The sequence below is a fragment of the Chroicocephalus ridibundus genome, chromosome 2, assembly GCF_963924245.1.
Source record: "Chroicocephalus ridibundus chromosome 2, bChrRid1.1, whole genome shotgun sequence".
NCBI classification, from domain to species: Eukaryota; Metazoa; Chordata; class Aves; order Charadriiformes; family Laridae; genus Chroicocephalus; species Chroicocephalus ridibundus.
In genome coordinates this window covers 55,107,142-55,120,325 of record NC_086285.1, presented here as the reverse complement: position 1 = coordinate 55,120,325, position 13,184 = coordinate 55,107,142, and the positions used below count along the sequence as shown (strand labels likewise).

The 13,184-nt window shown below is 39.7% G+C and overlaps 1 protein-coding gene across 1 annotated transcript in view; it reads left to right on the top strand.

Moving 5' to 3' along the window:
* ITGA9 (integrin subunit alpha 9) overlaps window positions 1-13,184 on the top strand; it is a 232,582-nt gene that overhangs the window by 123,594 nt on the left and 95,804 nt on the right. The window contains exon 17 of the mRNA XM_063325548.1: window positions 9,987-10,063. Coding sequence (XP_063181618.1) covers window positions 9,987-10,063 — 77 coding nt within the window. The remainder of the gene's footprint in view (window positions 1-9,986; window positions 10,064-13,184) is intronic.

The window sequence follows — 13,184 nt, the reverse complement described above, 5'->3', positions numbered from 1 at the left end:
GCTCACGAACAAGGAGGTAGGAAAGCCATCAAGTGGCCTCTTGATATGAGAATTAAAGATTATATACAAAGTTCTTCATGGTGCTTTGCTCCATGCATTAAGGAGTTAGTTTGGAAACAGTGTTCATGGACACCCACCAGCAGGAAGGTGTATCCCTCCCTGATGACATAATCACAGGAAAGGATTTTGTTGGATATTCAGTCTTTAAATCCGTATTACACTGCATGTGAGAGAACAGTGTGGTCTTGTCCTAGTCACTTAGACCAAAGCAGAGCTAGAGTAGTAAAGGAGTGCATGGATGTAGGATTTAATTCAAAATGCATTTATTTATTGGTCACCTTTATTTTAAAAGAATGCAAGTTTTAAAGTAAGGCAGTGCAAAATGCTTGTATTTAAACAAACAAACAAAAAAAACCACCAACAAAACTAAACCTTGACTGTTCAGTGAAGGAGACTGCTTGTATTCCTAAATGAGCTGTGCTTGAAACAATCAAATATGGTAAATAATTTGAATGTCTGATTTATTTAAAGACCAGAATCTTTACTGCTTTCCTGAAATTTCCTAATGAAAAAGCATGCATTTGTGAGACTTCAAGTATTAGCCTTTTTTCTTTTTTTTAAGGAAAGAGGCTCTGATACTTCAAAATGAAGTAATAATGTAATTAAACTGGCCTGAGGGACTGTTTGGCCCAGGATAAAATAACAGTTGATTTCTCATGGACCTAATTATTTTCATGGTTCTTGTATATGCTTTCCAGAAGCTATGGTTGCTATAGCTTGGTATAATTATTTGTGGTAGCAAAAGCAAATACTTAAGGGTTAGTGTACATGTCTATCGATAGATGCCTCGGCAACTTGTTCAGTTGTTGGGTGGAGACTGGTGGTGTGGAGAAGATGACAGCTTTCCAAGTTGTAAGTGGCTAACCAGCTCAGTTTTGCTAAAACAGAAAATCTCTTATGGGTCAAGACTGGGTGAGGGAAAAAAACATTCTACTTCTCGAGTGCGTATAATGAACTTAAAAACTTCCCACCCTGAGGTTGACTTTCCATTAGCTTCTTTGTTGCCTCCCGAATCAGTTGCTACCTCCATCCGCTGGAAAAAACTAATAAGTCTTCTTACTTCAGGGAAATTAATGTGTATTTAGAACTTGGTTTGGCTTAGTTCGTCGTAAGCGGTTTGTACTATAACATTTATTTTTGTATACCCACTGTATAAATACATGTCAACCAAGAAGGAGAAAGATCTCCTGCCAAATACAGTGGGGATTTGTTCCTAGTAGTATCCAGTAATGTATCTTAGAGTTCAAAATGTGGTATGCTAGAATTCTGCCTGTTCTAAATATTGTAATAAAATCACCTGCTGTTATGTGGATGGAGACACCATTTTGTTATAGGAAAATATTCTCAGTAGATTTAATTGCGTCAGTGTCTTCAGGACTTCTGGAATGGTCTGCCATAAAATTGCTTGTAAGTTATAAGAGACAGAAAAGGTTTAGGACGTTCTGTTCCCAGCTGTGCCGCTGACTTGCAGTGAGAATTTGGGTACAGTTCTGCGCCTCCAGATGACTGCGGCTGCATGTCTCCGGGATAAACTTCACCTTTTTAAAGCAGAGGACTATTTTTTCAAAATAATTGTGTTTGAAAAGCTGGTTAAATATTTGCACATAAATTACCTTAGTTGGCAGGTATGAGAAAGTATAGGAGGATTTTTATGGAGCTGAAACATGAATACCTTCAGTGATTTTTGATCTGCTGCACAAATAATGCCATTCTCTATTTTAAAACATACACACTGATACTGAGGACAAAACAATGACAGATCTGGACAGGCTGAAACGTAGTGTTCATACACACAGCATGGTCCAGGTTTGTCAGTGGTGCCTTCTCCAGAGCAGAGATCTCTGTGTGCCTGCTTGAGTCAGGTCATGTCTCTGCCAGCACACTGACGTGTGTCCCGAGCATTTCTAGGCATTGGAGTGACATCTCTACCCTGGTAAGCTGCTGGAACAGCCCTTGGCATGATTTTAGCCTATGCCAACTACTGCAAACCATTCCTGGGTCTATGGGTCAGGAGTTAGGATGCTCCTGTCTTAGAGGCCAGGGCAGTTTAATTTACTGGTACAGCTGAAGCCTCAGTACCCTTAGTATACCTGTCAGTAGCTGGATAGGTGGAAAGTTTGAAGATTGACTTATGCGCAGACACATAGGAAGTCTCTGGGAGACTGCAGGAGTCAGCCGAGTTGCCATGTTCCAGATGAAATGTCTTGCCACTAAACTCTTTCCTCCTTGGGCAGGGCAAGCTCCCAAATTATCTTCTGCATTTATTCTTGCAGAGATCCACCATGTTCTGCGCTTCCTGCCTAATTGCCATTGTTTTGCCTTCGCTTGGAGTGTGATTGCTGAAAGTGATGACTTCCACTCCTCCTGCCATCCCTTTGGTGGTGTCTGTCTTTTGCTCTAGACAAGTTTGGTCAGAGGCGGTGCTGAACTGGCAGGGACTGGGTGCTGTTCATGCCAGGAAATCTGGAAAGGACCCACCCTGAGCATGTACTGGATTGGGCTGAGTATTGCATTTGCCTGCTTTTTTGCTGTTGAATGGCAATAAAGAGGAAAGATTTACAAGTCTGGAAGAGATTCAGAACTGAACAAGAACAGCAGGTGTCCAGATGTATTGTACCTCTGAAATGTTTATAATTAGCAAACTTGCTGAAGTAAGAATGAGTGGAAATCAGTGTCTCTGATGGTATACATGTTTCTATATGCACGCTCTTAAGCAATGACAGGCTTGGCCAGTAATTGTCCAACTTATTCATATCCCTGTTTAACAGTAAAGGAAAAACAACATAACTGAGAATGTGTAAGACATGGTTTAATCCCCGGGTTTAGATCTCATGGGCTTCCTAAAGAACAATAGCCAATATCGTATGCTAACATACACACGAACACACGCACAGAGATATATAGACCTTCGTGGCTTGGCATATGTGCTAGGGGAAGGGTCAGACTATCTTAAGTGGTAGGACATGAATTATATGATTTAGTTTGCAGGTTCTTCAAATAAACAGGTAGAGAAAGGAGTTTCTGCTTATGCGTGGAGCTATAAAAAAAGAATAAATTGTAATACTTAGAAAGTCACAGAGAGAGGTGACAACCTTCAGGAAGCCAGGCTCCATTAGCTCTGTTCATATATTTCAGCAGTTATGTGAGGGATCAGTAGAGCTTAATTGGAATACCTAAAATCTTGAGAGCAGATAATATGATAGTATTAGTTCGTTCAGTTCAGAATACCTCAGTGCCACAAAACCCCTTGTCAGTTCAAATTTGCATTCATAAATACAAAATCACTGAAGTGCAGGTGGATTACAGAAGAGGACTTTCACCTATCCTTGGGGGTCTAAATGAGCTAAAGGTAGACATAAATTCCTTATCTGATGATTTGAAGAGTTTTTTGTGTTTCCAGCTGACAAAACAGCTGTCACATCTGTTTTTAATTTGTCATTGTTATTATGCTTTTATATTTTTAATTACACAATTGTGTGATGAGTAACAAAGGTTTTGACTCTTGTGTTAAGATGTTTAAGTATGAAAGCATCCCGTGAGAAAGATTCATCTTATACGGTTCTACTTTTGGTAGTAGAAATAAGGAGGTTTAGAGTAGAAAATATTCTCAAATATCATTAAAGAACCCTCCCGAGATGATATAATCGAATTATTCTATATTCATCCAAAATAAGTGGAAGACCATTTAAGACAAGACAGGAAATATATTGAGAAATGTGTTACAGAAATCTATCCTATAATGGTATTGGGAGATGGGACAATTAACCCAATAGGTCTTCCCATCTATTGTTCTATGAATTTATAAGGCCTGAAGTCTTGTAAAATGAGAACACTATTTGGATGATTTGAACCGTTAATGATTTTTAAAAAGAAAAAATTGCCTCAGCCTGAAAAATGAGTGAGTCAGACTAGAAATCTAATAAAGCTCTAAAAGGCTAGGGGCGTATTGCTATTGCCACCAATTGTAATTCTTCACCCCAGGAGAATACGAGGACAAAAGATTGCACTGTTAAATCTACTCACTGCTGTGAAGAATAAGTAATACATATGCTTATTAATTTATGCTTGCCTTCAATAGCTAACAGGTTTCATGCCTGATCTTTTCTAAACAGCTGATTTCATTTGGGAGTTTCTGTTCCCCTTATATTTGAGTGTCCTCTCTCCTTTTTAGCTTGGTGCTCCAGCCCAAGCTGTAGTTGTTTAACAATTACTGAAAGCAGGATGCAGCTGAAATAGGTGAGAAATGTTTGCATTTGGCCTTAGATGTCTTGACAGGTGGCAATGCGGTAGGCATGAGCCGTAGGCCCAGAGCCTTCCACTTAATCAAGTGGATGAATTCCCTTGTAGCCTTCCCCAGCTGGAGAAGTTCGACTTACATAGTTGCAGCCTTACTAGCATGGTAAAAGAATTATTACTGGTCAGGTTCTGTTTTCTTACACTAATGCACTATAAATGAGCATCTGTTTTCTTTGCCTGAAGACATGCTCTGATGAAGTCTGTGTTATGCGGGGGGAGCTTGTTAGCTAACCTTGTTCCCCTGCACCATGCAGGACTGGCACGGCTCTTTGGTTTCATAGCAGGACTCTTTTGAACACTTATCGCTCCCCCGGTATTCCTGCCTTTGTTGTGTGTTTGCTCCACCACTCACTAAGAGTATTGTGGAAATCATGTGTTCTTCTTTTAGCCAGCACATCTGATGAAATCCTGGAAAGTTTTTCACAATATTAATTGCTTTTCTAGTGGGAATTTAATTCAGCCATTTTGCACTTGGCTCAGCGGGATACTGAATGGACCGTTTCCTTGAGTAGTATAGTGAAGCACAGAATGTCTGGAGAGAGTCAGTCACTATTTCTTTTTCTGTGGTCAATAGGTCTGTAGATAATAGCTTTATTTTGCAGGTAAATTGAAAATTTAAAGAAAAATAAATGAAGGTCTAAAATCGGGCTCCTTTATCCATACAGGTCTTTTCCATCTTTAAATGATTCTGTGATTCTCTGTTTAGGCACATTAATATCTAAGTGATTGATTTGTAAGGCTATAAAACAGGAAATAGTTTCTAGAAAAGGCAGTGAGATTTGCTTACAGCTCAGTGCTTTTGAAAATTGGATCGTGTATTCTGGTCCCTAAATAAGGACCCAGGAACCCAGATATACCAGATAACATGGTAATAGCCATATATCATCAGGATCTAAAAAGTAAAGAATTATTAGGCTAACAAACCCCCTTATCCTACATCCTTTAAATGGAAGTGCTTTTGTGTTACTAGCATGATCTAATTGCTAAGTCATCCCTGCACATACCATAGGGTATGGTGACAGTTTACAGGAAATCAGTGTAGAGACTGGAACAGTGCATTCTTAACACAGATTATTTTGCATAACCCAAGTTATCCTGCTGAAGTACACAGCCCAGTTCATGAAGCTAAAGGAATGGATCCTTGATTCCTGAAGGCCGGCTCTGTCGCCTTTTAGGAGATGCGCTGTCAACTTTTTGTGGCCTGATGTGTGAGGAAGTAGTTAAACACCTGATCCAGTGCAAATCACTATTCTCTTATCCAGAGCATAAAATTAAATGATTTCTGGGGTTCTTTTGAGAAACCTGTTTCTTGCCCTTCTCTTCAAACATTGTCTTTCAGCTGTCACTTTTCTGTGAAAGAGTGGGCACAAGTCTTACTGGAACACAGTACTGACAACCTCTCAAAGTCCTGATTGCACATTTTGGCTACAACTGGAAATTTCCATGTGCTTCCCTGAATTTTGAGAAGTTGAATGTCTTGGAATACTTTTTTTTCTTTGTTTATTGGATGATTTCCAGTATTTTCTGTGGGCAGGAGTGCCATAAACACAGGTGTGTGTTTGGTTTTTTTCTGTGTTTCCTGTTATCTTCCCTACTCCCAGTAACTTAAATGGGTTTAATTTTAGATGGCCATTGAAAGAAAGTGAAGCCATTTAGCAAGACAAGTTTGTAATCCCAGATTGCCTTCCTCTGAGAAGGCGACTGTGACCATTAGGCCGAAGCCAGGCTCCTCCTTGCTTGTTTTACACCCTAGCAGCACTTCTTATCAGTCCACCATCAGAAGGAAGGAAAAGGAGAATATCTTCACCCCCACTATCCGGCAGCTTTGTGCTTAGGATGCCTTCAGATGCAGGAACTAGGCATTCATCCTCCTTCCTGCAACAGAGGACTGTACATTTACCCCTGGCCTTTATCCCAAAATATAGAATTTAATCCACTACCTCTCTTCAAGAGGCAAAGTAGATGCAAAGGTACTTGCTTTGAGGCTCTGTCTGAATGTCTGTTTAGACACGTCCTCTTCCTTATCAGCTGGCTCTAGGTTTCTCCTTACTGTACATTTAATTGCATACATATGTCCATTCACTCTTTATGAGGAGTATGTCTTAATGCAGGCTTTTTGACTTAACCTCTGGAGGACATGGGCCACATCCATCTCCACTAACCTTTCATTCCTTGACCTCCTAAGAAGCATCATCTTTTCCACCCAGAAAAGTCGCCAGGCAGAATTTGAGAAAACTGCGCTTGCCCAAGATGTTTGATGTCCTGGTGGGAACTGCTATGGAGCAGTTCCCCATAGGTGCATGGCTTCTGTGCAGCAGAGAGCGCAGAGAAGAATCATGGACCCTGGAAACACTTAAATTTGCTCTGTGTTTTGATGTAGATCTGGCGATTGCAGGAAGTCTGACCGACTCAGTCTGCGTGCCCTTTACATTAGCTTTGTGTTTGTACAGTAAAGATGTGTCCTAGAAACGTTGAGGTTATCCCGTCCCTGCTACTGAGCACACAAACACCTATTTCTCCCCTGGAAATGCCAGACAAAAGTGTGGTGGCCTTGAGATAAGAGATACAGCTGTGTTTCTCATTCAGGACCACTTTTGCCCCTTCCCCGCCATCTTGTAAGCTTTCTTTTATGTATTTCTTATGTAAAGAAATTTCCTGACCATCTCTGATACACGTATTCAAAGCTGTGATGTACTTGGTATGATACAAGTAGAATCCAGTAAGAATCAACTGAACTTCAGTAAAACCACTGTTCAGAATTGCTCCTCTTCACTTTGCGTAACAGTAACTGCAAAAATTAGGAAGTGTTTCCCCAGTGCAATGAATTTGTTTTGTCCTACTTCCCTTTTTCCAGCTCTGGATAATAGATACAGTCCATTGGTTACCTCAATATGTAAAGAGCTCTATAAATCCCTAAAACTGAAAATCCCACTTTAAAGACTGCTTGGAGTTAAAATTAGTGATTATATTGTAGTAGAATCTGTCCATATCCCAGGAAGGGACTCCTGCTCTAACAACATCCAGTGTTCAGTTAGGTGCAGTTTCTGGCCCAAAGAAATTGTAGACCAAGTAAGGGCACAGTAACAGAATATATAAGCAGTGTTCACAAATGTTATGATGACTTACAGTGTGTTTACTCCTTAATTCTTTAAGAGGGATTTGAACAAGCAGGAATTAGTCAACTGGAAAGGTTGGTTCAAGATAGCAGAGAATAAAATGGAGGAAGTAGATTGACAGCTAGAAGCTACAGGGTTGAGGCACGCAAAAAGGGGAGGTGGAGCAGAGTCATGGCAACATCTATCGGACCAGGGAAATAGCAGAAAATAGGAAAATAATCCATAGATGTTATTAGCGTGCAATGGAAGGGGGCTGCTGAAACAGCTGTGGCTGCATCGATGGGTCCTAGCAGCTGGCTGGAGTGGAAATCCTTTCTCCCCACCGAACAGGTTCCAGATCCTCCGCAGAAGCAACGGGTTTGCTCCTACACAGTTATGGATCTGGAGACTCAGCATCCTTATTTCTTTCTCCCATCCCAGTCTGGTAGGACCTTGGGTTTCTATGGAATAACGAAATACTCTGAATGTATTTCGAAGTAGCTTGCTGTCTAGTGCATGATATGTTGGAAGAGATACACACTCAGTAGTTATAGAAAATGAGGTATTTGTTCAGTCTTTCTGAAGAATGGCAACTATAGATTTAGTAAGAAAATTCCAGAATTATTACGTAGTTACTTAAATGTACTTACAGTACTTTATTCTTTGAAACGTGCAGGTCATATCTTTGATCGCTGTGTTCACTTTGCCAAGATTTCTGCAATGCAAATAGGGAAACTGTCAAGCAATAATATTTTTACAGTTTATTTTTTTCTCCTCTGAAGGTCAAACAGTCTTTCCTATATATAGCTGCTATGGTGGTTGAGGATTAATTCTGAGGATTTTTGAGACTATACTGAGAATGAAATGTGCCATGTTTTGAGAGGGATACCTTGTGTTGGTTCCTGTCTCAGGGCTATTCTTGTCCTTTGGTTTGGTAGTCTTTATTAAGGAGAAAGGGTAAGTTCAGCCCTTGTGTTTAAATCCTCAGCAATTTCCACTTCTGAGATTCTGTGAAAGGAAAATAAAACGGCCAAACTAAATAACCCCCAATGAACTGGCACCTCCCTTTTTTCTTCATTTTGAAACTCAGTACAACCGACAGCAGAGTTTGATGCCTGCTAGTCCAACACCAATTAAATTCGTAAAGGTCCACTGCTTTTTGGAGAGCTCTGTTGATACAGAAAAAGGAGAGCAAGCCGCCTCCTTAGCCAAGAGTCTTCCTTGAGAGACAAGGACTAGAAATCGCTATGCCCTCTGGGGTTAAGATTCAAAGTCTTTCTACAATGCTGATACAGTTGGGCAGAGCTCTTAAAAAATGTATTAACTCTTTCCGCCCCTGCTTCGACCCCCGATTCTCTCTAACCCTATCTGACCGTTATCTGTGTCCTGCACAGATTTGCCCTGTCTTTGCATTTAAGATTGAAATATATTTACTTCGGTGATAAAAGTCATGGAGCCAAGCGTGTAGACAAGAATATTCATATTAAAGGAAGAGACCAGTGGAGTGTCAGGTTTCCTAACTGAACAGTGTTGGCAACCTTTATTTTCGGTATTTGTCCTTTGAATATTTGATAAGCTCAAGAGCATTATGACTCCGAAAGAATGAATCCTCCAGCCTGAAAAGTCTAGTCATCTGTTCAGAAAGGTATTGGTCTCTGTTCTCAACAGCAGGGGAAAGTAACCGTGATCTTGACACGATTTAGGTTTCTTGGAGGCAAGGAACATGTTCCTGTTCTCTTCTTTCGCTCACTGGTGTCTGCCTTGTTTAGCTATGGCAAACTACCATAGAGATTTGCATAGGCTCCTAGATGTCTCATGTATTTCTCTTCTTTTTGCTGCTTAAATAGCATGCCCGTGTCTAGTGGTATGTCGTCCTTTCACAGTTCCTAGTTTTATCAATCTATTAGATTTCCCAAATGATAGTCTTATCAGAGTTCACAAGATAAACAGTGCTTCCATTATTTGAGGGTATCACTGGTACATAACAGTCTTTGTAATTTTCTGTTGCTCGCAGGATAGCGGAAGTGTTTCCTATCATACACAAAATCTTAAAATAATAATAATAATAATTTAATTCCTTATCTTTAATATAGGCTAGTGAATATGTTGGTGCATGATTTCCTTACTTGCAATTCTTAGGACTGAAAATAGTTTCATAAATACTTCATTTTCTGTTTCATTTTCATGCACATGTGTTAGGAAGAGAAACAAGAGTGCCAGAAATGTCTGAGCAGTAATTCTTGACAGATAAGAAGTAGGAATGGATTGAGGTAAAACCTCTGAGAGAGCCTGGTTTTGGTGAAACTTCTTCAGTTAGAAGAGAATAAAAATAGTTCTGATAAAGACGAGATTTGCCTGCCCTTGAATTTCCTTAACACTTACACCATATATTCCTGCGTCACAGATTTTGATGATGTGGGGTTTGGGTTTGGTTGTTTTTGTTTTGTTTTTTTTTTCATATGAGTATGTTCTTCCTTTGAATTTTGATCTTACTCTTTTCATGCTGTAATAATTCTTTTTCTCTCTTTTTCACAGACTGTTTTTGAGAGGAACTGCCAATCTGATGACTGTGCTGCTGACTTGAAACTTCAGGGTAAATTATTGCTGTCTAGGTGTGTAGCTGAACTTTTGTTTTTCCTTTTTCTCTCTTACACTCTAGCATGCCATTCATTTATGTAAGATGGCATTGAAAAATCAAAATGCAAACACAGACATTTTATATCCAGACTAGAAGGATGACGACAACAGTATCAGCTTTAGTGCAGAAAGATCTTGAGATGTACACAGAATCTGAATTCCTGTGGTAATGGGCTCAGCGCACATACAGGGCAAGACGCCTTCACCTTCCCAATTACAGTAGACAAAACTGGAGAAAAGAAAAAAGCATAGTGGAGAGGGGCAGGGAAAGTAAAGCTGCATGTCCAAATCAAGTACCAATGTGGACCATTTCATTTTTCAAAGAGAATAAAGTACTGTTTATGACGTGGTAGGACTAAAGCCACATGCAGAAAAGTAGTTACGTTCAGAAAAAATGTCATATGGAAGGTTAAAAAAACCCCTCAGAACATGGCAAATTATCTTCAAATTATCTTTTTCTGTTTCTGAACTTGTGTAGTTTTACTAACTGTCCTGAAATACTGCTTTTGTCAGATTCTTCTTGTTAGTAACTTGGGGAGGGGTGTCTGATATCACTTTCTTCTGGGATAATAAACCTCATCAAATAGACCAGAGGTGAAGTTTAAGTTCTGTCCCTTGTGCTTGGTGATCCTAGGAAAATGCCTATTGTTTCGCCAGGATGCAGTTATTCAATCTCGGGATAAATCAGGCTAAAGGTGAACTTTACACATCACTTGTGTTTCCTTTTTTTTTAGCATTTTTAGCACATTTTTAGAGCTGGAAGTGCTGATGCGAGTTATTTAATTGTGTGCCAGAGGTTTTGCTGTTTGGAGGTGTGTTCTGTGAAATGCTTTGCTTTCAGGTCAGGAAAGAGAGGGGAAGAAACTCCCCTGCTGTCGGGAAAAAAAAAAGGGGGGGGCGGGAATTAACAGTCAGGAGTTATACACACGTTTTATATAAGTCTACAGCATGCTGTAACTGTACTTGGAGATGAAACTGAACCAGAGTCAAGTCTGAGAAGTTACGGACTTCTCCAGACACGACTGAAGTCCACAGGAATGTTTCGGGGGATTGGCTTGGAGGAGGATTAGGTCTCAGGTTGCAGAGTCCAAGCTTTGACTGCGATTAGTCTGTATTTTTGACCTTTCGCTCGATCTTCATGGTGAGCAAAATCTGTGCGGACTAGGGAAGCCAGTAAGGGATTTTGTCCTGCAGTTGAGGAATAATCAATAAAAAGCAAGGGACAGGTCCTAAAAACTTGTCAGTCAGTGTACAGTAATCACAGCAGTAAGAGCTGTATTTGCGATTGGAGCATTAGACTGTTTATTTTTATGGCTGTTATTTATGTTATCTTGGCAAATTAAAAGCCACAACTGTCAAAAAAGCTTAAGATATTCAAATACAGTTTCCACGTTTGTATAGTAAAATGTTGAACAAATGGTCTCAAATCTTTATCCAGTGACACTCTGAAGTCCTGTTTGAAATAAACAGGATGTTGTCAAATCCATCAAGTCTGCACAGAATGGGTTTTCTTTAGCTAAAGGGCTGTGTAAGCTTCGGTTATTAAGAAACAACACAGGTGGTATCTCTAAAGAAAACAGGGTGGTTTCTTTTTATTATTATTGCATGTAAAACTACAAAAACAGGCTATGGATTCTGATGTTGGAGAAGTGCCTGTCTTGAATACGGTCATTTTTCCAGCCCCGCGTGTTTTGTGCTAAAGAATCCTATCAGCGTTTTCCCACATTATTCCTGTTTATGCTAGCTCTGTGTAGAGAGCATTTTCTTTTTCATAGAAAGAGAAAAAAGGGGAGTCGTTTATTACTATCTGCACTAAACAATTGACTTCATTGTTAGCAAGATTATGGCAATGCCTTTTTCTAAATAATCACATCTGACTAAATTAGGTGGACTTATTGGAAAAAATACAATTAATGACACACAGATACATTGGATTGAAATAAACAGGATGTCTGTGGGAAGGCAGTATTAAGTGCTGTCTCTCAGATCTACTGCAGCTCTTTGAAGACGTCACTGGACATGTTGATGGGGAGATCTGGTTAAGATCATCTACCTGGGCTTACAAAAGACTTTTATTAAGTTTTCTCACCAAAGGCTCACAAAGTAGGTTGCCCAGGTCTGAGAGGAATGGTGCCTGAGCATTACTACCTAATTAAAAGGTAGTCAACAGAGAGGAGGAATAAATAGTTTGTTTTCCTGGTGGAGAAAATTCCACAAGTCCTTGTGCTAGGGACAGTGGTATTCAGCATATGCATAAATGATCAGGGCAATAATCTGCTAGAAATTAATAGCAGGTGTTTGCTAATAGCAAAATAGCTAAAGTTTGCTTATCATACTAAACTATTTAGAGCAATGAAAAGAACAAACAGGGAAGTATGTTCTCATGAAGCGTGTGATTAATCTGTGGATTTTACTGTTTGGGATGTTATAAATGATGAGAGTTTACATGGTAGTGAAATGGCAAATATGAAAGCTGGAAGCTGCAGAAATATATCAGCAAAATAACACTGTGCTTGTTCTTCCATAGCCTCTTGCTTTTAGACATGGGCACATACAGGGCTCTCTGCTAAACGGACCAGCTTGGTCTGACTGTTTTTAAGTGCTTTTCATGAATTTGTAACGTTTTAAGAGCCAAAAGCTGTACAGAGAGCTATATATTGTAAGGTATAGTTTTGTCCATCACTATATATAATATGCTTTCAAACGTGTGCTGGTTAGAGCATTTGTGTGCATAGGAAGTTAGCTCAGATTACATTATCATCAAGAGAATTGCTTGCTGAGGTCACTTTTGTGAGCTCAGGAACTGCACAAGCTACTCCAATTTAGCGTTCACCTGGGATGCATTTGAATCACTAGAATTACCCAGTTAAAAGATTGCACCCAGCTTTGAGGATGCCAAATCTGCATACCAAATGACTAATAGGAAAACCAGCCTGTGCTGGCAAGAGCTAACCAGGTCTGCTCTGATTTTGCTTTTCTTGGAATCCTCCTTCTCTTCTGAAAACTTATTCGTGTGCCCTCAAATTGGGAGCACTGCACTTTGATAAATAACAAATAGCCTGGAATGTTAATACTCAGCCTAGGAAACGACCTAAT